Source organism: Hyposmocoma kahamanoa, unplaced genomic scaffold (assembly GCF_003589595.1).
Source record: "Hyposmocoma kahamanoa isolate Upper Pololo Valley unplaced genomic scaffold, ASM358959v1 93, whole genome shotgun sequence".
Lineage (NCBI taxonomy): Eukaryota > Metazoa > Arthropoda > Insecta > Lepidoptera > Cosmopterigidae > Hyposmocoma > Hyposmocoma kahamanoa.
This window is the reverse complement of record NW_020654810.1, coordinates 13,834,379-13,860,990: the sequence shown is the minus strand read 5'-3', so window position 1 is coordinate 13,860,990 and position 26,612 is coordinate 13,834,379. Positions and strand designations below refer to the sequence as shown.

Here is a 26,612-nt window from a genome sequence, read left to right as displayed (position 1 = left end):
TTGTGATGCTTGTGATATTTTGCGAAAATGGCTTTGAGTAACATTACAATATGATTCTCTATCGGAGCAGTGAATAGTTTGAGTACCTGAGAATCCAAATCACTGAATTCGAGGAAGGCACCTTGGACCATTTCGAGGAGAAACCCTGGTCTAGCACGTTGTCGGCCACCACTCTTATCACTTTCGTTGTACCTGGGAGCTGATGTCGAATTGCAAGAAGTATGCAGCCATCAGTGAGCCAGAGCCGTTTCGCTTAATTCCGAATAATAAGACTTGTCAAACCACGTCTAATATAATGTAATAATGTGATGACTTTAATGCTAAGGAATACAGCTTTTAATACTAAGGATAGAGCTTCAACGTGTTGTAATAATAATATTTTAGTCAGTTTCGACTGCTTGCAGTTGTAAATATTGACTATATAGTAGCAGTAGAGCTCCTTGTAAAAGAGTTCGTCCAGGGAAGTATTGCCACCTTACCTATTTTTGCCGCCAAGCAGTAATGTTAGCATTACTGCGTTTCGGTTTTGAAGGCTAAGGGTACTGGTGAAATTACAGGCACATGGGACTTCAACTTATGTCTCAGGGTGACGGACGCAGTGGCCCTCATATCTTTTCGATTAATTTTTAATTTATTGTAATAATAATTAATAATTAATTTCGATTTCGTATAATAATTAATTTCGATTTCGAGCCCTGAGTGACACTGCAACTGTTGTGGACAGGCGTGTAGCTTACTATCAGGCGCACGACTTATTCGTCCCGTCTCTTAATATTATAAGAAAAAGACTTGCCCATGCAGTCCATCTGTAGCAGCCTTACAAACTTACAAACATTTCACGCACTTTGCCCATTGGGGTAAGCAACAATCACAGCCTTCCACTTGTTAAGACCCTGATAAATACACATCTTTCGTTCATCAACATTGATCAATGCTTTCATGCACGCTCGTTGGTAAATGGTACAGTTGACCTGGCCTGTATTTAGGGTCTCAATTTGGTCGTGGTAAGTACACCTTAGTCGGCCCTTACCAAATTGCACGCTCACCCTCTACATTCGAAACTAACCTCTATAAACCAAATCTGTATCGTCAATGTTCTTTTATTCATGCTCCCTAAACGTCCGAATTACCTGATCATCCCTTTCTCTGTCTTTGTTACTACGTCTTCTTTCACGTCGCAAGGCTTTCTTATCACACTGTTCCGCATTTGAATGTCAGTCATTCCAGCCATACTTCTCATAGCTCTAATTTCTACTGCATTAATTTTACTTTTTTGTTCAAATTCAATGTCTCAATTAGAGGTAACAATAAATGGTTTTGAAAGGTCTAAATATAACTCATAATGAACTTACGTTGTTAATCCTATTTATCATTATAATGATACATGAAATTTAATTGCGTCTATTGAAACACAAAGGTGTCATAAAACAAAAAGTGAGATAAGCTTTTATGAAGGTATAAGCTATCAAAGAATAAAACGGACGAGTGCACAAAGAAAGATTGATGACCGAAACCAAAGTTATCCGCGAAATGCTTCAGCTCGCTGGTATCATATAAAAAAGTGTCTTTACATATGATGTTATAAATCAGTTTGCAGTAGGCATACTTGGTCTGCTATCACAAAAAACCAAGATTGATGAGAAGATGAGTGTGGCATAGCGGGACGAACGGGCCGTTGCTTACATTTTGCCCTTCCACGTTGGGTACTACGCTTATTTGTTTGTACTTTTTGATTAAGTTGTAACGAACGTCACTATGGCTTTGTCTACCATGCTACGCTAACGTGTTCACTATTCCTCTCCAATGATATCTCAATATACTTAGGTGATCCGTGCGTGTCTAATCCACTGCGCCCTCTTAATATAGATCGCACATTCAAAAAACGAAGTGAAATGAACGACATCAGTAAAATCGATCGTTTACACATAATTATTATTAGATACATTACCGCAAACGCCAATATTCCTATGTTTGTTAGTACCTATACACGACATCGAATAAATATCGAACTAGGAAAGTGTAACTTTAAACGAAAATGTTATTTAGTTTTAAAACTTGTTATGAACAGTCATATATATACACAAGATACTTGACCCCCCCCAAGCCGATTTTGTCGACCTTTTGGGTCTGAGCACAAAAATGTGGAGAAAATTGTTAAACAAACTCAATCTTTAACCTGTGAGCCGTAAAATTTATTTTGATATGACTCCCTGGTTGTGTCATTAGTGAATAACATTTTAAGAAAGTTTTTAAGCGAATTTGATCTTTAACGTATGGTTCTCACTTAAATACAGAACACAAATTTCAACCAGCTTTAGTAACGCCGTCTTGGCCAAACGGTATAGGTAAGGATTGCTTTGCAAATTGAAGCAAGCATGGTTCGAGTCAAGCATGGTTCGAGTGACTTTAAAAATAAAATATTGTTTAGCTATGACTATATAATATAGTTTTTTGTTTTTAACGTCTGGATAAGTGTAAGGAATGTCTAAGTCTAGTTCATACAGAACAATAATTTCTAATTTTAGTAATTCCGTCAACAAAACTTTGAAAGTCACTAAAACCTTGAAAGCAATTAAAACTGAATAGACAAATAGGAACGAAACGGGGAACAATGCGTAATCACAGAAGTCACGATTGTAAGCAAACTGCAGAGCGATTTCGTAATTTGTTAATCTATACATATCCACCTTACGCTTTATTAATAATATCTACGCACCCACCTTAGGCAATTTCTAGTGAACAAATATTGTAATTTATCAACGTTAACATTAAAAAGTGAAACAATGCTAAAAATATTAAAAATATAATGTTAAAACAAAACAGTGCTCGTGGAATCGAACCACGGGTACTGTAACTGGCAGTCGATACAACAAGTCGCTCGTCCAATTTACTTGGAAGTTAAATGACGAAATTTAGTATTGGTATTAAAGATATGTTGATTATCTTCAAGCAACACTCCACTGTATTCTTTACACAATAAAGTTGAAATTGCTTTATTTTTTCATTGTTCAATACATAAGATGGCTCTCAGAACCAAAAGATCGGTTTGGGCATGTTAGGTGGTCAGGTATCTCATATATAAGACTGTACGAATCCAATGAAAAAAGTTTCTGCTAGTGAGCTTTTACAACCAGAGAAAAAAAATCATAATTAAGAAAATTTAATTAACTCATAACATGCTTTTTTATAAACAAGTCGAAAAAAGGGCGTTAAAGTCGTCAAACCCTGTTTCAAGTTCCCCACCCAAAAATCTTTCGGAGTTAATTAACTATATACATAAGAACAAAAGAATATAAATATGCATGCGGTAATACATTACCACGGACATAATTTGTACGTACAAAAGCTCGTATATTGAATTTTATAGACTCCCCAAAGGATTACGTTTTTGTTTCCGACGCTTTAAGATCCAGGTTATAAATGAAAAATGTTTAAAAAAATAATTTCGTTCCATAGAAGCCTTTGAGTTTAGTTCATTTATTGAAATTAGTCAAGTTCCAATGTGGTTAGGACAAGTTTCTGTAGCGTGAGTGACTTGTTTATCAGCGTGTTAAGGGCACACCTTTAACACAGTAAAGGCTATTGTTGCGTAATCATTCGGGCAATGTAGAGGTTTTACTAGTGACTGGCTCTCTTGACATTGTCGTTCTATTACGCAACTACGTGTTACAAAAGTAATCTGGTTTCGTTATATCCAAGATAAAATAGAAAATACGGTTTATTTGCTATATAGATATAGATAGATACTTCTTTCTTGTGTAGCACTTGCCTAGATGACGTTTTAGTAAGTCACGAACTCAGTTAGGTAGCCACCACACATATATGTATATGCGGAATCGCATAAGGTCGACTCGAAAAGATATTATGTTCATGTAATAAGTGCGAAAACGATGTCATGTGTTTTGCTTCGACTCGGGGGACGCAAATCGACACCTGACGACAACGAATATATTTCCTGCGAATTTCCGATCGTGTCCGTATGACGCCGACGACGACGGCTGAACAGCGGGCCGATCGGCTTAACGCGACAAGTGGAATAAAACATGATCGGCTCGAGCCGATTCTGGTCGACAGGTGTGGTGATTCCCCTATAGAATACTGTGGAATTTCCAGAATCATGGCTATGGCACTGAACCTGGAGTAGTACTTGTAAATCCGTAAGCTCTTCTCGAGCGAAAGCTGTAGTATATAGGGGTTTTATGAAATTCTTCGTATCCCTAGTATGATGTTACCGAGGATGAACTCCTCGGTAACATCTTGACACGAAATTAAAAGTTTGTGGCGCACTCTCGAGACGACCGGAGACGTTTCTTTGATATTTCTATAACATAATATATGTAAATGTACCTATGTTTGTAGAGGTAGATACACTAAAGGCCGTATACCCGTAATATGATATTTTCAGGTGGGTCGGAAGTTTTTGGGCCATACATTCAAAGCAATCTTAAAAAAGTCCTTTCCTTGTTAACTTGTTCGTTAATATACAGAAGAATATAACACAGCAACTTTATTTTATACTTAACGGAAATATCTTAGTTTTATCTATAATTCGTTTTATATTGCACAGCGGTCTTTAGAAACTTTGTATTTTTCATTCTTTGTAGAATTTAATATTATAAAGTTAACCTCGCACTTTTATCTTTATACATATTTACTCAAGAGCTTATAAACATTCAGTACACCTCACATATACACAACACAATAACATTTGATTAAAAAATGGACGACTTATGGTTTCCTGTGATTCGCTTGCAGGCAATCTCGCTCTCTTAATTTGCGGTGCTTGTATCAAAACATTGTATCATATTCAATTAGCAATTTAAATTCTACTCGTATTTTAATAAATAGAAGCTTTATAGTGCGGAGTCGCTTATTAAACCTTTATAGTTACGGTAACTCGTCGGTAACTATAATAAATAATCTTTGTTTTTGACAATGAAAATGTTTTAAACAATTTATATATTAGTTAGATGCTAATATTAATTAGGTACTTAGATACAGTGTCTTTCAACTTGCAATACACAATGCATGGTGGTGTCTGCACCACATGAGTTTAACGAAATTATAATTTGCCTCTAGCGCTTCAGTAAGTCCGTGTTACCGGAATTTGTGTATATCAATTAGCACAATAACAATTGTCGCATATTGTCACCACCTATTTCTTATTATCCTAAGCCATCATTTCATACACCCGTGATTCGACGCATTTCTTATTGACAAGTAAAAATGAAGTAAACATACAGTTATGCAATACTGCGAAATGTTATCGCTCTAACAATAATAATTTTGATATTTTTTAGAATACCAAGTGTCGGGACGAACAAGTCATGCCCCCGGTGGTAAGGGACATGCCTGTCCATAGTACCTAGTTGAGTAGATAGAATAGAATTAGCTTTTATTATTTCCTTCGGATGACGTTTCAAGTTAAGGGTGAATATCTCATGCGTAAATTTTGCGAGTCCAGGCTGAGAAACCAGGTGTAAAGTGAAGAAATATTAATGATTTATTTTTTATAGTTTAATTAGACGTAAAATGAGTTTAGGGCAAGAATTTCAGAAAATTCATTGTACAATAATAATTAATTAAAAATGTTAATGTCCCGATTTTCAGTTTTGTTGGTGTGTCCACTTTCTGTTTTATTGTATAAAATAGTCGTTCTGGTAAAATGTGTACGCTTTTAAGAAAAACAATTCCATGTATGTTATTCACTATGAGAAGCGCTAACTAAAATCATTGAAAGTATTGCAATTACCAGTATGTGGGAGACTGGGTATTTGATCAAACTTTGTTCACGCGAAAATTGTAGTTTTGGTGGCAAATATTCAACTGGTTGCAACTGGTAAGTAGTTTAACTAAAAACCATTACGTTCTTGCCCCGCGCAAGCCTCAGTCGTGTATTAGGACCTGGCAGCGAAAAGCATAGGCACTGGGTTCCATTTCCCGCCAAAAAAGTAATTATATGCCCTTTGGTGGCACGTGTGACAAAAAATATTCAGCTTCCTTTTGGGCTCAATTTTTGTTTTATCCGAAGGTCGTATTCTGAAACCAAATTAAGAGACTAATTTTGTCATTATTTTATCACAATTTAATCGTCTCGGTTTTATTTTTAAGCTTTTACTTTTTTTACCCGTAATTATTTTTTGAGATTTAATCTTACGTGGCTCCAATTTGGTGGTTTTGGTGGCGTTTGTGTTACCACCTTAACTTAAAAACGCCACCAAATTTTAAATTGTTATGATATTTTTGAATATAACGTTCACTTTCGAAAATTGTTTTAAAGTATTATAGTTTATTTGTCCCAATAAACTTAAGAAAAATAAACTTAAGAAAGGTAGTGTTATTCATAATTTTTCAGATAACCAAAAATTACTTAATTGCTTTTTAATCTATTTGTACCTTAGCGATCTTTTAAATTTGTATTTTACTTAAATTAACGGTGATATCATTGATTAAATGATTTTTCATTGGCAATTGAATAACTACGATAGACTACGCTATCTCCAGGAATGTTTTCTGAAGATAAATTGTAGAAACTCAAATGTTTACCATGAGGACATGCGGTGGGTTTATCGAGACATTGAGACTTGATGCAAAATAAGGCACAGAATGCTAATTTAGAGTTGTTACTTTTTTCCAAATAACCTGAAGAAATAACACTTGGTACAATTATAACTAACTAGTGGAGTAATTTCACAAAAAATAATTGAATATCATAGTGGTGAAACATCTTGACATTCAATAAAATTTATTTACAACCTGAAGAAAATTCATGTTACCAGGAAAAGGCCAGTCTTTTCTACAATTTCGTAATTTTCTACAGGTTTAATTTTAATTTTATCAATGGCAGGTTTTAATGCCAGATAAACGAATCAATATCAGTAATATTGTTCCCAAATGACACTTTGATCTGCAGTTCTATTTAATAATCCTTAAACTCCTGGGCACCCTTGCCATGGCCACATTCGCAATAATCGCGGGTGCCCCGGATGTAGTTGGAGGATTTTTAAAGACAACTACAGATCAATCAGTGTCGTTTGGGAATGACATTACTGACATTGATGCGATCATCTGGCGTTAAAAGCTACCGGTAATAATATTCAAATTAAACGTGTACATTACGAAATTGTTCAAAAAGACTGGCTCATTCTTCAGGTTATTTGAAGAAAAAGTAATAACTCTAAATTAGTACTCAGTGCCTTATCAACACCATCATCTGATGATGATTAGATGATGGTGTTTCAGTCCAACTACTCAAAGCAGGAGGATATCCTGTGGTAAAAGTGCTTGTGAAACTTTTCAACAAAGTTCTTCATGAAGCTCGAACATCAGAGCAATGGAAGAATGCCATCGTCACCACCATCCACAAAAAAGGCGACATTGCAAAACTTAGCAATTATCGACCGATTAGCTTGCTCTCTCAGATTTATAACTATTTACAAAGATTTTGGCCATCTGGCTTACCAGTGAACTTGACGAAGCGCAGCCTATTGAGCAGGCTGGCTTTCGGAGCGGCTTCTCAACCATCGACCATATCCACACGGTTAATTAGCTGATGGGGAAATGTCTCGAATATAACCGGCCCCTTGTCATGGCCTTCGTCGATTATGAGAAGGCTTTTGACAGTATCAAACATGGGGCCGTGTTCCACGCTCTTCATCGCTGCCACATCGATTCCCGCTACGTGGATGTGCCCCGGGAGCTCTACCGTTCAGCCACTCTGCAGGTACGAGTTCACGATTTAACCAATCCCGTTCCAATCCGGCGAGGACTTGAAGATGTCGTAAAAACCCTTAAATGGGATAACCGCGGCATTAACATCAATGGTGTAACACCATTTGTCTCATCTAAGATTCGCGGACGATCTCGTGCTATTTGCAAGTTTCGACTATCTCCAAAGGATGCTGGAACAACTTTATGATGCTTCTTTAAGTGTTGGCCTAAGGATGAATATGTCCAAGACGAAAATTATGGCGAATCTCTCCAGTCCGTCAAATACCACTGTCACGGTGGGAAATGAGAGGCTGGAGAGAGTCGATCAGTACGTCTGTCTCGGACATGTTCTGTCCTTTGGCAAAGAGCATCAGCCTAAAGAGATCTCAAAAAGAATCCAGCTGGGATGGGCTGCGTTTAGCAAGTTAGGAGACATCCTTAAATCAGGTAAGGTTCCACAGTGTCTGAAGACCCGCTTGTTTAATCAATGTGCTCTGCCCGCCATGACGTATGGTGACGAGATGTGGACGCTCACGCAGGAGACTGTATACAGGTTGAGAGTTGCACAGAGGGCCATGAAGCGCGCTATGCTCGGCATCAGCCTTGTAGACCGATTTCCGAACGTTGAGATCCGACGATGGACGAAAGTCTAGGATGCTGGAACTCGGATCATGGAACTCAAATGGGAATGGGCGGGACACCTAGCTAGGCAAGGTGATGATCAGTCACCTTGTTGTTGGTGGAACAAGACATCGGCTGATTGGTGGCCGAGGATGGGCAAAAGATGCGTCGGGCGCCCTGTTGCAAGGTGGGTCGACGACATGGTGCGCGTCGCGGGGTGTGAATGAATGCGGCTAGCACGGGACCGTGATGGACGGCACAAACTTCGGGAGGCCTATACCCAGCAGTGGGTGAAATCAGTCTGTGAATGATGATGATGCCTCATCAAGCCTTAATGTCCGGAGAAACCTACCGTATGTCCTCATGGTAAACATTTGGGTTTCTACAACTTATCTTTAGGAAACATTCGTAGAGATGGCGTTGTGTATCATAGTTCTTCAACTGCCAATTAAAACAACAATGAATTCATTCACTAAAATCCAGGGAAGTACTGCCATCTTACCTATTTCTGCCACCAAGCAGTAATGTTAGCATAGTTAGGTTTGGAAGGGTAAGGGTGCTGGTGAAGTTACAGGCACGTGGGACTTGCCAACTTACGTCTCAGGGTGACGGGCACAGCGCCAGTGCTCCTCAGATCTTTGCTTGTTTAAACCTCTGAGTGGCACTGCCACTGTTATAGACAAGCGTGTAGCTTACCAGCAGGCGCATGACTCGTTCGTCCCGTCACATGGTATTAAAAAGAAAAAGCAGAAGAAAATTCCAACTGTGCGTCGTTTTAAAGGGGCAAACAAATTTTTATCACAATTAAATTTACTTAATAGTCTTTGTTTATTATATATTCCAACTTTGGTGGCAATATTCAATTCTGGTGCAACCGATAAGCGTTTTGGTGGCATTTCTAAGTATTGGTGGCGAGAAAAATTTTTGATTGCTTATAGCTCTGAAATTAATGGAAATAGTTATGTCCCGGTCACGTATATATATAAATGAAATGTTTCATTTTATTGCAAACGAATCTCGGATACTGGAAAATCTAAAAAAAAAATAGCGCCACCAAAATTTACAATAAAATGCATTTGTTGATATTCACCCTTAAATGCATTTAAACCACGCTACTCAAATTCCTTTCTAGGAAAGGTACCTCTAACGAACAATTTTTTCAAATCTATTTTTCTCAAAACACGGTTTGCGTTTTTCACTAAATGGTATTGTATCAGCAGTCATTATTATTAAAAGTAATTGTAAATGCTGTCTAAGTGTTCTATAAACCAGATAATTGTTCGTTGCTAACAAAGCCCTTTCAATAATAATATAATTATGTATAAAGTGGGTACTTACTTCAAATGTCTTAGTCATCATAACCTTGATGTCTGGTCTATTTTGTGTTTTCTGTACAGGTTATTTCAGAAAAAAAATAGAACTTAATCCCCTCATTACTCCAAACAAAATTATTTGTTTTACAAGATTTTCAAGATAAAAACATATTTGTATTTGCTTTTTCAATGATTTCTATGTGAAGTCGGTAATGTTTTAAGCGAATTTCCCAAAGCTAAGCATAACCCCTAAATTTATATTATAAATAATTGTGTATAAACCAAATAACATTAGTTTTATGCAGTATAACAATTTGTGTAAGCAAATATCGTTGATTGTTTCACCTTCACATTAGCAGAATGTACTTTCAACTACCATTTCTTAAGTGGTTACGTTCTTAGTCGTACTTTCTTAGTTTTCTCATGTGAAGCAGCCACGCGATTTGCACACAAGTGAGTTAAAAATAGAGCTTCAGCAGAGCAGGATAAAAGAATGTCTATGTGAGACCTTCTCACGAAATATTAAAGCATCCGCCCGTTTGCTTCATTGTCGTCATCTTCGCTGTGAGTTAACCGTTTTATATGTTTCGAAATATGCTTTATAAGGACTTTATTGTTACTGTTACTGACAGTGTAATTTACGATAGGCATATTCTTTTAAACGAGTTATTTACATGTAGACAATTTCAGGTTTTTTAATGTTGGCGTCAAAATTAAATTTTCTTAAGACCTTTCTCGAGACGTAGTTTGTTGAATTTGTCTCTAACTTAGTTAAAGGCTGAGAGTGTTAAGCGCCGTTTACCACTTTATACACTTAATTGTCTGTCGCCGTAGGGCTAGCTAGGTTTAATCAGTTTGAGCTAGAAATAACTTTACAGCGGTCATGAGTGCAGTGGAGCGTGCATTGCGAATCCGCGGCTAATTTTACTGCTGTGCTGGTGGGGTCAACGCGCCGCGATTTGATGCTGCATAACACTGAAATACCACTCGGTTAATTGGAACTGGCGCCAATGGAAATCTACATCACGTCGATGGATGCACGTCACGTTTAATGTTCATTATGCAAGATCAAAATTACGGTCAAAATGAGCACGCCATATTAACAGAGCTCATCAGATGCGAATTGCAGTGTGGCGTATCTATGTAAATCACGAATATGCGTGTAAGTAAGTAAATGTATAAAAGTTTGTTAGGTTTACAATTATACAAAGGTTCTTTTCAAGAGTTTTAAATGAAGTCATATCGCAATATGCCTATGCCTCCTACTTTGTATCAAAACATTTTTGCTTAAAACGTATTTCTCATTTTTCTAGACAAAACAAGTCCGCTTTCGTTGTGGAACGATAATCCGCCGCTTTCAGAAGATTTAGACCTCGGAAAGAGAAAAAATATTGCCATTTGAATAGCTACCGTGGTGGCCGAGATTCGACGTCGGCTTTTCATGGAGTTTTCTGACTCCTCCACTGAGCACACGTTAATATTTCAACGCTCAATAGCTTATTAAGAGCACGTGGAATTATTATATAAGGCTTTTGTAAAAGTTCCATTCCCTAAATTCTGAAAAGTTAATTTAACGAATCCGCTCTGCCTCATTTTGTCTACTTCCACTGTCTCATTTAGGTACATTACGGAAAACACTTTTAAAAAAGGTTGTTTTATTTATTGAACATCTGAATATTTTATGAGGCTTAGAGTTACCTACTAGGTAGGTAGCTTTTAGCTCACTAATAGACACATATTAAAGAGTTTGACTGGTTAAGTATTGGAGCTACTCTAAAGTAAAAAAACACTGTAACATGTATTTTATTATTGGATGAAAAAAGTAGAATCAAATCATACTCTTTACAACGACAACAGAGTACTTTTATGAAATAGAAAAACCACTAAAATAAATGAAATGCTTACAACAATAATATTTTTTTTTCATTGGAGAAAGGATCTTTAGCAATGAATGAACGAGAAAAATAAATAAGAGAAAAATTGCCAAGGTTATAAAACTTGCGCACCAACGGTTCCGTACCTTGTGTGACAATACAAAGACTTCAATTTAAAATTTGAAATTCGTATCGCGAAAATTTATACGTCCTATTACATTTGTCTAGAACTATTCATGTCATGTTTCGTCATTTATAACCAAACAAACAAAAACCAAACTAGTATTCAAACACCGTTTTATTTATTGTTTAAAATTTTCAAAACGGTTTCTGTCAGTTTCAATTATTTCATATTTTATGACTTATAAACTTTGGAGAAAAGAATCTAGAAGTCAAAAACTATGTGGTAAAAAGTGAAAAGGAAAAATGTGGAAAAGCTGTCGTGAGAGAGATACGAACACAGAAGTATTACCGTTTCTTATTTCCCGTTTAGATCCGCAACCCTAAACAGTTAAAGCACGTTTCCATTTAGATGTCAATAAGTATAAAGAAATGTCATTTGTTAGTCGGAAATATCTGTTTTATGATGATGGTCCCTGTACCGTCAATGTAACGCAATGTAAAAACACATTAATGAAAGCAATTCAGTATTCTGACCTATGCATGTACCAATACATACATATAGTACTCTCTATGGAAGGTATGACATGGAGCCTGAATTGGTGCCTGACTTTTGATGTCACCAAAGACCCTGTCAAGCTCGTGTTTAGCGACCTTTCGCGCCCAATACCACGACGCGAGAGCTTTCGCGCGGCGCGGTGACCGCCCACTTACCACGCTTTCACGTACATTATTGGCGAATCTGAATTCTATTTACTAGGCAACAACATTTAAATTCCTCGGAATAATACAACCGCGCAGTCGCCGCGCGGTCGCTGCGACTGTAACCAAAGACAAGCCAGAGTCGCTAGGTAAAACGTAAAAGCTAAATAGCGTATTTGCCATGACAGTTAAAACATGCCCTTACTTCTAAGTAATATCTTAAGTAGTCATGGAAATTATTTTGAAATATCTGATGATAACATCGCAAGGCCACGTTTATGTACATATTTTAAGCTTAAATATGAGTTAGGTATAAAATGTATACATAATTTGTTTCATGTAGTTCATATTATTTTTATGATTTTCATGTGATAAAAGTACTTTTAACGTGTCATCACATGTGGCATTTTTATACCACGAGTACGACATATAGAAGGCAAAAGTTCACCTAATATTAGTGAGTACCGGAATGAATTAAAATTAAATAGCTGTATTTGATATGAAAAGTAAATGAAGAACACAAAAATTAGCTCTCATTTTCGTCTTTAAATAATATTACCAAACTAACTTACTTTAAGAAAAAAGAACGACAATGGGATGAAGTCTATCGTGTGAACCATGTAGATCTACAATGATCTATGAAAATACTACAATGATCTATCGCTTGCAAAAATATATGGCTTAGGCGGTATTACAGCTCTAAACAGTAATTTATAATAGATGATATCGATGTGAATATCTTTTTAATACTTACGTGTGCCATCGAAGCGTGTGGCGATAGTATCGAGGAAGGTATTCTGGGGCGCGAGTAGCCCCTTGCGCACCGGCATCCCCTCGCACCGCGCACCCCGCGCACACTACCCTCCACCTGAGAATAAATATAAATAATTTTAATTAATCCCACGTAATAATTACTCTGCTATCTAATCATTGTTGAAATAACTCCTGGTAATGGATTGTCGTGCTTTTATTGGTTGGGCTCTATAATAGATTGAAACACTGGCCTGCTTGTCATAACTTAACGTACTTTTGGAGTAACTTTCGAGACATTGGTACTTAAAGTTTTTTTCTTTGAAAAATGTCAATTACGCTAATTTCGCTTAACAATAAAATTGAAACTAAATAATACATTTTAAAAATCCGGTTGTAGGAGTATTAGGTCTCGTTTCGATGATTCCGGATTTGTTAATAACTCAATTTCGCTAAAAATGTTGATTACGTTAGTTATGATAAGGATATATATAATTATGTAAGGATATATATAAAGCATAACTGCATAATTAATTGACTATAAATTACTGCTAACTTAATTATGTTTTGGAAATGAAACTATTTTTCCGGATTTAAATCGCGTATAATCGCGATTTAAATCCGGAAAAATAGTTTCATTTCCTATGTGTAATAATCGCGAAAACCTAAGAACTTAATTATGTTTTGTTATTAGTGTTTTAAAATCGGTAATTATGTTAAAGCACCTATACTTAAGTATTCATGAAGTAGGCACATAATCCAATCAAGCGCGGAGTTTCTAGAAATCATAAAGAGGCACAAATTTTCAGAGATCGATAGCTGCTCATTTATCTAAGTAGATGTAAACAATATCTTAAATTAAGTATCTTAAACTTTATAAATTATCACCTTAGAAATTCTTGTTAGGTATATTATCAAATTTAATACAATTTAAGTAGAACTTGGAATATTATTTTAGAGTTTTAAGAATTTCATATAGGTACGTAAAAATGAAACAAAAGCCCTTGTTACCGGATTTCGAAGTGCATATTAATTAGTTAACAATAACTGACGACAAAAAATAGCGACAACGCCATATATTTCTTATTATGCCTACGCCATCATATTCAGTTCATCTACTTTCATATATCCAAACAAAAACTATATAACAATATTTGAATTTGGATTGGTTGATAGCAATAAGAAATTTAATACTTTGTAATAATATTAAATATTTTTTTCTACTCCTATACTTTATTCTATCAATTATAATTTCATAAACCATATCACTAAGGCGCTGTTTTTAGTTCAGAATCAAAATTATATTGTTAAATTCTTACTATAGTACCATGTACCATAGTATAGTTCGCTAACGAATTGAAAAATTTATTACTGTATAATGAGTATCATACAGACAACTATCATTTATTTCTAGTTCTGTACACAGAACCATAATGAGTTTTAAAAAAATAATTCGTATTTTTGCTAATTAAAATATTACTATGACGCTACGCAACGCTCTACTGCCTCCTGATTAGTTAAATTGGCCTAGAGATCTTGCAACCAACAAACCTTTATTAAAAAAAAATGATTGGTTAAAATTTAAGTGATACTGGGCCACTTCTATTCTATCCCTTTGTTTTTTGTTTTGTTGCGTTTGTTTGGCTTTCGGTTGAGTTTATAACAAAACATACATTAAATATTGGTTGTGTTTCATTATTTTATTGACTCGTAGAAAAAGTATTGTATGCAATCATTACATAATTTTAGGTCTTAAAATCTCGTAACCATTACTTAGGCGGTACTCAACTTTTAATCGTTGCATAATGAGGGTTCTTAAGAACCTAAAAGATTTCATAAAATACTATTTTTGTTGTTTACAAAAATAGTATTTGCATGTGTTCGGCTGTAGTTGACTTGCACACTTGTCTTGTGTTGTTATAGTATTATGTAAATGTTAAATGTGTTAAGTTGGTGCTGAACGAATAAATAAATCTAATTGAATAATTATGTTATAAAGGGGAAGTAAACTGTTTTTTGTTTGTGAAAATAAAATTATTTATTTGCTGAATTCGATTATTCACATCAGTTCAGTCAACAATATTTATGTTATACCCAGTATAAAAACGATGAATTACATTACACGGCATCTCTCACACTGTATCCTTTCTTATGGCTCTATATTATGATTTGTGTCAACTTAAAAGTACTTACTAAGTCTTTTCTAGAAAGAGACTAAAAAGTACACACTGATAATCTACACTGCTCAAATGCTGGTTAAGTATTTCTCATAACCTCGTTCTTAGTAGGTACTCGCATTAAGGCCAAGGTTAAAAGTTCAAAGTGCTTATTTTCACACAATGTTAACCATACATGTATATTTTTGTATTGTATTTATGAACTAACAACAATTTTAACAATAAAAGTAAAACAAAGAGAAAGGGATACCAATATTTTTCAGTTGTGAGTAATAGACATGACAAAGCTGTAATGTAACGTTACGTTTTGTATCAAAGGTTTTTTTAAATACCAAGGGACGATGACGGGTCGCGCGCCTGGTGATAAGTGACACACCTGTTCATAACTGTTGCAGTGCAGCTCAGAGCTTTAAACCGCAAACATCTGAGGGCACTACCACTGTGCCCGTCACTCTGAGACATAAGTTGAAAAGTCCCACGTGCCTTTAATTTCACCAGCATAGCACCTTTACTGCTTGGCGGCAGAAATAGGTAAGATGGCAGTACTTCCCTGGACGAACTCTTTCACAAGGAACTCTACTGATACTAAAGGATGTCGAAAACACTGACTTTGAGCGAAGAGCTCTTAAAGATATAACTATTTATGTAACGTCTATTGTAATTAAAAACCATTGATGATATTTTAAAATGTTTAAAGTAATATTTTCGAATACACGAAGTAGATATGTAATTCAGTTTTTAATTAAATTCTCAATCTATTGAAATAAAATAATGTCCCAGATGTGCATACATCTATAGGTAGAAGGAGACCTTTCACGCCTTACTTGTCTTTTATAATTAAACGCTCTATTTAAGGTGACCCATAAACTGCTACGTTAGAATATGCCTGCAGCTTTCCACCTTCTCGTAAACTTTTTATGTTTCATAAATGCGAAAGCAGTAAATATGAATTAATGGCTATTCGAGGTTACGTCCTTTGCCTCATATTCTTTCTAGACTATAAACAATTGCTGATCCAGCGTGTGGCGAGCAATAATTTCTCGCATAAATCTATTATATTATGTTTACCTGGTAATTATAATCAACCGACCGCTGTTAAACTGCTGCTTTTATCTTTTCTAAAACTGTGAGAATGTTCGTGTGAAAAACATTATTTACCGCTTCTATAATGTTCTGAATTTTATTTTATTTGTACCCATAGAGAAAAACCTGAAGACGATCATACAAGTCCGTTTGATACCTGTTTATTCTGTACGGTTCGTTTGAGAAATACAGAATCCGGCAGGGTTCCGCTCTTGGCTGTTGTGATCGTGGAATAATAACAAGTAGCAATAACCTTTATGACTGAGCAAAATGTGTCATACGGGGTGGCAAATTTACAGTGAATTTTTTTACAATGAAGACGCCGTAACTACCCATTAAAAGTAAACAGTTCAGCGAAAATTAAGAACGTGACTTTAGTCACCAAAACCCTTTTTAAGTACCTATATAAGATCTTTGTCAAAACCACAAATTTTATATAGTAGTAGTGTGAATATTTTAGTGTTTATTCTTAGAGTTCGCCTAAATCCCGTTATCTAAATGTTTTCGTAAAAATCACGAAAATATTTAGACGGCGAAATTTACGTAAGAAAATGTTAAATGAAACTATTTTTATATTAATTATGTTAATAACATAAAAATGGTTTCAATTTTAAATGAAACTATGTTTATATTAATTATACTAAAAATAGTTTAATTTTTAATGTGTAGCAATCGCGAACGTAAACTCCAAATTTTAAATTTTCTAAAAATAGCAATAATTTATTTTAATTGAATAGCATGGTAGCGAATAGTGGACATATCATGCTTTATAATAATAATAATAATAATAACAAACTAGTGGAATATTAACACAAAAAAATGTATGAATATCGTGGTAATAAACATTATGATATTCAATAAAAATAAACATTGCAACTATGATGAAATATAATAATGGCTTTTCTAAGAAAACTTCCAAGAACAAAAAGCTAATTTAAACTAACCAACGGCCACAAGGTTGTCCAGTGCCAGTACAAGTGAATCTTGTGGGCTGAGACTATAAGTACAAGACATACAAGACATGGAGACCATAAATGCGATCTCTGTGAGTATCTAACAATTCCGTCCTTCGTAATAAAATAAGAAATAATATTTATTTCTATGATCTCTTTTGTAAAAACAAACACACATCTACTGACGGTTATAATTTATGATGTCGAATATATGTTGCGCATGTTCTATATCGTAATTTTTATTTTAGTTTTTTCTTTAATTTACGGCTGCATATTGATTGGCTAGATCTTTAATAGTCTATGTTTCTCTATGTTTTTTTTTATAATATCAAATGACGGGGCGAACAACTTGTGCGCCTGATGGTAAGCTCCACACCTCTTCATAACAGTTGCAGTGCCACTCAGAATTTTAAATCGCAAAGATCTGAGGGGCACTGCCACTGTGCCCGTCACCCTGAGACATAAGTTGACAAGTCCCATGTGCCTGTAATTTCACCAGCACCCTTACGCTTCAAAAGCGGAACACAGTAATGCTGACATTACCACCTGGCGGCAAATGTGATACGGCGAGTGGCTGCATGATGGAAAAAATATTTTTTATTTGTGTTTGGATGCGCAAAAATACGCACTTGAGCCACATTGGCATGTCATTGTTCATTTTTAGACACTGCTATTAATGTAACACAGCGATTTTATTGCCAACAAGTCGCAAAAAACGTCGCCGTTGGTACAATGTACATTCGAAACAAAGTCAACATCGAAACATCTAGTTGGTTTGTAACTTATCAACATATCAATCGGCGGTTTCAATACCCGCTGGCTACGACATCGGACGTAAGGTCGTAATAAGGTTAGGAGAAGTAAACGAGAACCAAATAGGAGTGTGTGTCGTGATGGGCTTAGAATGACCTCTCCTTGATAAATAGACCGCTGAAGTTTGTTGAGTTGTTTTAATTGTAGAATCAAAGTGTGAAATTCCTCGTGAAATAATTTCGTTACCCCAATTTCTCTCATCGTGTTCATCGGAAACACTTATTTCGAGATTCCTGACGATTAAGAATAAACCGAATTTGTATTTGTTAGGATGGGAGAGTGAATAGGGAATTGCATAAATAGTAATTAATTAAATCTGTAACTTTCGCGAATGCAGCTCCTCGGAAATGAAACTATTTTCTCGCATCTAATTCGCGTAAACAAACCAACGGTTCGGGTTTTTTACAGATCCCATGCCATGTCACGGCTGACTGAGATGGTAAATAACGTTTAATATGAATGCAAACCGCCCCAATTCGGCCTATAGTTACAAAAGTAATTAATTTAGTATATCTTTAATATACCAACGAATATTTAAATTTCCGATAAATAAGTTTTATGAAGCCTGAAGTGTGAAATATTTTATTTTAACAATATGAAAAATTAATATTAACAGGAAATAATATTATAAAATAATACGTACACATAAGTAGTACTGCAATCTTATATATGCTTGGAATTTTACATCAGAGGAAAAACATACTAGAATCCAAATTGGTGGTACAGAGCATGGTTGTTGTTGATGCAGGTTTTTTACACTTCAGCGGATGCTGATGTGGATGCTGATTTTATATATGAATCTGTCTATGATTTTTATTTTCTTTGGTGTTATAATACATTTATTAACAAAATAATCAATTAATCGTTCTAGAATTCTATCAAAGCTATATTTTGAAAATAATAGCTGAACTGCTTCTTCAGCTTACAGTCAATTTCTGGAAAGTTTCTAAATCACTCAAGCGTGCCTTTTAGGTCATGTCACGACTCGAACATTTGATGCGGAAGCAAATAATTTAATTTGTGCAGATTATCCGCGGATGCGGCTGCTGATTTTCACAACAACCTTGGTACAGAGTAACAATCTTCCCTATTGAAATTAGAATGTTTTCTTAATTTCAATGGTTGCTCGCAACACCCTGGATAGAAAACGGATTGTTTATGCAAGAATCTGGGATTGTCAATTGAAAGTGTAGATTTATCCATGACATATATTCGCAGAATGCACTTTTTGCGCAACGGTGCTTGACATCGGCTATTGTGTTCTTTGCCGCGAGTAGAAAATGAAATGCTTTGCTCAGTTTGTCCAATGTAAGAGAGGCCGCACTTACAAAGCTCATAAACTCAGTTATCTATTAATCAAAAGCATTGCATATACGCTATCTGTGAAGAACGAATGCAATTAATTATATGCAGTTCACAGCTATTAGAATTAGCTGTTACAACGCTATGTAGTTGCGCGCAGCATCTTATCAGGGTCGGCTTTAAACGTAGCAAGAAAAGAAATATCTTACATCAGTTCCACGGAGAACAAAGGGGAGAAGAAAGTCTCCTTGGCTGAAAGCTTTTTTTACGTAATATAGTTATAAATGAGTATTTGCTTCGGGGAGAAAACCGAACTTTTGATGTTGATCAAAAATGGATGCGGTATTACCCCGACTATCTTAGCTAATGACAGCTTCCAACTCCGTAACTTATACTGATAGGATTTTCAGCATTAAATATATGTACATATATACCAATACAAGGAATTTCGCAATAAGAGTATAAGGTTAATGCTAGGAAAATGTTTATATAAAATAGAGTGAATGAAATTTCGATGGAAATATCGTACGTAGCCTTTTTTTTTTCAATGTAGAATATACGATTTTTTGACCACAACATCACCAGGTTTGAAGCGACGACGTGGCAGACATGATACGCGTCTATCTAGTAAATGCCTATTCAATCTAGCCTTGAATAGCTTTGAAAAACACATTCCGGCATTACATTATTTTATTCCTTATTGGTTAGTATCAGGAAGGCTTATACAAAGTGTTTCGTGCAAATGGGCTCGTAAGTCAATGACTTTGAATGAAAATGACTCAAGAAGGTCACATATCGGTACGGACACATCTCGTAATGTCAGCGTAAGGTAGAGTGCTCTCCGTTTTGTGGAAATAAGGCACGCCTGTCTTTTAGTCTCATTATACCTGGCCCTTTTCGCGTCTTTTCAATCGGAAGCCGCTTTCAGGCTCCGGTTCAATTCTGTGACCATCGCCTCTCAATTATGCTGGATTTTTGTGCTTTGGCGCTATTGGTTTGGGCATCGGACAAAAACAACTCTCTACCACTGTGCTGTCGTCCGTATACCCAAAGATACCGGGCATACCAGTAGCAGTAACGGAGAAGACAGATCCCTGAGGTACACCGTCATTAGTATCTCGAAAAACAGATGAGTAGCAATTACAACTACGCGGATTGGCCAGTCCCTCATGAAATAGTTTATCCACGTGCAAATGTCAACAGGAATTCCGTACGCCGGAAGCTTGGTTACTATCATGCCAGACCCTGTCAAGAAATTGCGATTTCGACACGTAAAGTGATTCTCGCATTTCTCAACGACCTCGCCCCATATGTGTGCCGTACACAATACTTAGAAATTTTTGTACATTAATATTTTATCACAAATATAAGATAATATCGATTAAATAGTTATACTTGTTATATGGTGATACTGCTATAACACATGGTGTTCTACAGGGAAGTGTGTTAGGCCCGATTCTGTTTTTACTGTATATAAATGATATTTATTATAGATAAAACAAAACATCAATGTGCGTAATAGTACAGATCGAAACGGAGCTTTTATAGCACAAAAGAAATGCATTAGAGCGATGAAACATGCAGACCCATGTTTCAGAGCCTTGATCTGTTGCCACTACCATCACTATAATACATGTACGAAATTTGTATCGTTATTGGCAAAGGGGCTATGAGTGTGTACGTTATAAAAAAAGGAAAGGAAAGGATATTACGGAAATATATATTTGTTTAAGAAACCCGATGATGTGATCAGTCGAGTCTGCAGAAACCCGAATAGACTTGTACGGAACAATATTCTTATGAAATGAAACTATTTTTCCGGATTTCAATCGCGTATATTTGTTTTTCAAACAAACCAACGTTTCGAGCCCTTTGCAGGTCTCATGATCACGGGTGACTTAAATCTGGAAAAATAATGTCATTTCCTATGCGTAACAATAGCGAAAACATAAGAACTCAATATTCTTATGATTTCTAAATACAGCAATAAATGAAGAAAAAGTTGTGTGGATATAATAATATTTTATTCCACTCGAAATTAAATTATTAAGCTTATGTTTATTTAAAATGAACTAGTAATTAATGATGAATGAAATATTCAACGGAAAAAGATGGAAATTTTATTTTGATTTTTATCATTCTTGACAAGTTTCATTTGTAACTTCTGACCTCGATGCTTCTGACATTCTTAATTGTTGAGGTAGGTAATTGACATTGTAAAACGAGACTGTTTAGTATATGCGAAACATGTTTATACTTATTACTTGTAACTTGTGGATAATGCTGTTGATTGTACGTGTACCTATGTAAGAAATATTTAACTCTGATTGTAAACATTTCATGTACAATTGTTTGTTATCCCTGAAAAATAAATAAATAAATTACACCGTCTGTTATATCATGCTTTAAGCAAATAAACGAAATGTTATTATTATTTCTAAACGATTATATATATGTATATACTTATGTAAAAATTTTACTGAGCGTTGATATGTAAAACGGGAGGGTCAAGAGAGGTCTATCTACTCAACAAAAATGAGCGAGTTAGCTTTACGAAATCTTCTCAGATTGCAAAATAAGATATTCTGTTTTATGCGAAATCATTAACGGGCAATTGACCGTTATTGATATTTCTACTCATCAATAATAAGGAAAAGGTCTCAGCTATCTCCATCACACATTAATAATTTTGGCAAGACGCAGGATATCCTGGCTTAAATGATTGCGCTAATGGTTCGGGAAAATCGCCTTGTGTGTTGTGTGTGTGTTCAGGCTATGAAACGCCATAAAGATCGTTGAACTTTGTTAAAAAGGTGCTTAGTGCCCCACAAACCCCATTCCTTTTTTTTTTAACGCACACACTCAACATAGCCCCGCACTAGGGAAACTCTGTGTCGCGAGAGCCTTGGACACACACTTAGACAACCACAAATTACACCCAAACTCACGAGAGAAATAAATGTAAGCAGTACAAATATTTCTTCCGGCCCGGGAATCGAACCTGGAACCTCTGCGTGGCAACCAAGCATGGTAACCGTTCGGCCACTGTTGCAGTTTTAATTCCTTGCCTTATATTTAAGAAATTAAAGTTACTTGGTTATTGTGTAACGAAAATATCTTACACATTTTGTTACGTTACTACAATGATCGAGCACTAAGAGAAATTCCTTCGATCCGGCTGAATTCGAACCAGCGCCTTCAGCGTACCGTGTCTGACGCTCTTTCTGTGCTCGTGCTGACCTTTGTTTTTGGTTTTACTTTTAACGGCCTTTTTACGCAATTTGTTTAAATACAAATCTAGAAAAAGCAACCCTAAAGGGTTTCTACGGTTGGGTATACATCCATACACAGTAGTAGGACATAATAAAGAAAATGAAAATAAGTATATTGCGTATTCCATTAAGTACTTCATACATGGTATTTCAACATGCTGCTGTACTTTATACCGCCCGTTGTTTGGAATCGACTCGTCTATAGAAAGGCACTTCACTAGGTATGTATACTACAAAACATTGCGCAACATCACATATTTTTACAGTAATGGTAAGCGTACTAGGGGTGCACGAAAAAAAGCCTCCCCGCCCAACGTACCAGTCCTTTGTTGTTTCTTTCGGCGAGTACCTTACGCCGATTACAAATTCTTTTACTACCATGGCAAGCATTATAGTGTTTTCCAAAGATACGATAATAAGAAGTAAGTGTACTCGACGATATTGTTTTCGCCATGAAAGTATGAACTAATATATATATTCAAATAGTATTTGATTACATTAAGCAATAATAACTAAATTATAAAACAGAATAAAGGCTTAGTTCACGGCTGGAGAGAGTTTGCATTTCATTTAAAAGTTCCGCTCGAGCGCCCGTTAACTTTCAAAATGCCAGTGTTCGCCCCGAAAACTATTTAGATTAATTTGTGAATCATCACTTTATCATCCTATACGGTTATTATTGGAAAACAATATAATTGTTAAAATTATTTCATCAAGGACAAATAAACAGAGCATGTTAGTACCTACACGACCATTAATAATTTTGAACAATTATTTTCTTCGACAAATATAGTTACATAATATTGAAGATAATTATTTGACTCATGATGCTATTATTTTATTGGTAATATGTGGGTTGTACTCATTTGCAGCAAAGATAGTTGTAAACTATCGAGTGTTCAACTTATTTGCTATAATTACGCAGAATTCTAGAAAACCTGCAGTCAATTCAGTTCATCCAATCGAGAGCAATGATACCCAGCAACTACATACACACGTACATATATACACAGAGTAATGACACTATAACGATATATTTTCTTCATCTATTAAAATAAATACAAACTGCACAAATTAGTTACACCCACCAATATGAATTAATACATTTTTTGTGGTGTTTTCGTAACACTGTTAAAATTGTGTGGCCTTGTATTTCTTTATCTTTGTTTAAAGTATTTTCTAAAGTAAAACGCTCGATACTTTAAAAAAATTCTATATTTTGATGAAGAACATTGAGTTTCGTCGTTCTACAAGTCAATAGTTTCGTTCGGATAACTTTTTCTGTTCTTGTTGTGAAGAATTCCAATTAGTGATGTCCAAAAAAAAAATAGGATAGATCCTTTGTTATTCATTGAAATGCCAATTTTGGATGTACTACTCGTTGGTTTTAATTAGCATGTATTTAAATGATAATTTTAAATGTGCAAAAGCAGCGAGCAAAACATGTAAATGGTAATCTTTTTCAATGATGGATCCTTTTTCTTTGAATCATAAAATAAATTAAACCAATGGATATTTTAATCTGTTCTGAGCTACGCAAAAAAATGTTTGATTTTTATAAATTAACTTGCAGCTTTATATTAGCTTTAATTAGCAGTTGCTGTTGCAGTTTTATATTATATATTATTTTATATTATAAGTTTAAGGAAATTAACATTCTTACACTAGCCTCACAGTACATTTATGAAAATGTAATTTATGTTAAAAGGAATAGTAATTTATTTATGAAAAATAGTGACAGACATAACATTAATACGAGGAATAGAAATAAACTAGCTTTTCTTGATAGTCGTCTTCACAAAGTCAAAAAATCATTTAAGGGGCAATGTATACGCTTCTATAACAAGATTCCGGTTGATATACAAAATTTGCCTTTCACGAGGTTTAAAACTATAGTGAAACAAAAACTTTATACTAAATTATACAACTTCTGCGTACTTGGATGACAAAAATCCGTGGTAGTAACCCGTTTAGCTCATGGAGGTAGTCTCGATCTCTGATGTTTCAAATAAAAAAAATATTGTAAATGTTATTTACAAAGAGCAACCCCTAGAGTTTCTTGCTCATTCAATTCAGGGGAATCTGCCTTACGAGTGAGCGGTAGAGTTTAATCATTGTGACGATTTCAAGTGTAATAATACTTACCTATGAAATAAAGATTATTTTGAATTTGAATTTGAATATTAGGCCTCAAAGCTAAGACAAATGAGCATTAAAAAAATTTAGGTACTCTTTTTTACAACTAAGTAAATTTTGATAATATTTGTATCATCATCATCATCAGCTATTTATATACTAATATTATATTAATTATAATATAATTTAACCTGTAAACATGTTCGGAATCACAAGCAATTTGGCTTCTGGTACTCGCCGGCCGCTGCCGCGGTACGCTCGCTTCTCGCGTGCTACTTTTTCAGTTCAATTACAATTTATCCGTAGATCAACTAATAATAGACGGAGCAATTAATATATATACATCAAAAATAAAAAAATATCGTATCGAAAAGTGCATATTTACAATAGATCAATTATATCTTTGAGGATCAAATAATATTATCCCATTTTAATTATATAGAATCAGCTTAGATTTTGTTATTTTATAGTATTTCTTAGTAGCGAGCCATATATGTATATATAGAGCCAGATATAGCCAAGGGGAAAGCCTGCAGAAAGTAGTAGTTAGAACTATACACGCCGTAAACAAGATCACAGATGGGTTAGATTTCAGCTCGAGTGGAGATCCAGAGAAAGATACATAAGCGTAGGCTGGTAATCGATGCTCTGGAATGACGACAGGGGAAGGCACACAACCGGAAGGAATGGAAAGCATTAGGAGAAACCTACACTCAGTATTGGATGGATATTAGCTAAAAAGAAAAAAAAAAGACTTAGGTATATATATTACTTCCATTTATAATAATGAATATCGCTCCAGTGTATTATCTTCTAATTCATTGTTGATGTGGGTGGTTTTGGTATTTTAGAACAAAATAACCTTTCTTCGTAGATCCTTTTTGTTCTAACTATTTCAACTCAAGGCTTGCGGCTGTATGGAATAGCTGTGAGTTATGAGGAATTCGTAGTAATATCGTAACTTTTGATGGTATTTTCTCTGAGTCAGTAAGTGTTCATTTGGTGCGTACGTTATCATTATTCATGGAAATGATTTAAAAAATTATTCAGTTCATGAAAAAATTTCGTCGTCGCTGTGAACAATTTCGAGCAGTTATTTTTACCCTATATCCGTTGATACACTAAACGAAAAGGAAATATTCCTTTTAGAAAAGGCTTTGCAATTTTTTTCGATCAGGAAAGTGAACAAAGGAACTCGGCCATTTTCGGCGTTCACGAAATACTGGCATAGAGATGACCCTTACTAGTAACCTACAGCTCTTCATATAGCATCATACTTAACGTTTATAAAATATTACTTTAATATTACTTACATGTTCCCAGACTGTACGTGTATACGACGTCGAGGCATATTATGAAATGCGTGATAAATGATGCGTTACTACAGCACAGGATCTTGTTAAATATGACGCTACTCCACAGACATAATGTCTGTCCACTGCTCAGACACCTTACTGCCTCCTGATTGGTTAAAATATAAGAAGTACTTGGCCAATCATAGACACTTCTATTCTCTTGGTTTTTTGTTTTGTAGCATTTGTTTGGCTTTCGGTTGAGTTTGTAACAAAAATACATTAAATATTGGTTGTGTTTCATTATTTTAATTTACTCGTAGAAAAGGTATTGTGTGCAATCATTACATAATTAGGTCTTCAAATACCAGATTTGACCTATTACTTGGGCCACGGGGCAAAACCTGGTCACTTAAACACGGTATTCGCTTTTAAGAACCGTCATTATGCAACGATTGCATAAAATACCATTATTAAATGCAGTACTTACGTAC

The 26,612-nt window shown here is 35.1% G+C and overlaps 1 protein-coding gene across 4 annotated transcripts in view; it reads right to left on the bottom strand.

Annotated features, from left to right (window-relative positions):
- LOC113237312 (potassium voltage-gated channel subfamily H member 8-like) overlaps window positions 1-26,612 on the bottom strand; it is a 106,660-nt gene that overhangs the window by 30,903 nt on the left and 49,145 nt on the right. For all 4 annotated transcript variants that reach the window (XM_026473711.1, XM_026473712.1, XM_026473713.1 and 1 more), the window contains exon 2: window positions 13,095-13,208. In XM_026473711.1, coding sequence (XP_026329496.1) covers window positions 13,095-13,170 — 76 coding nt within the window. In that variant the 5' untranslated portion in view covers window positions 13,171-13,208. The remainder of the gene's footprint in view (window positions 1-13,094; window positions 13,209-26,612) is intronic.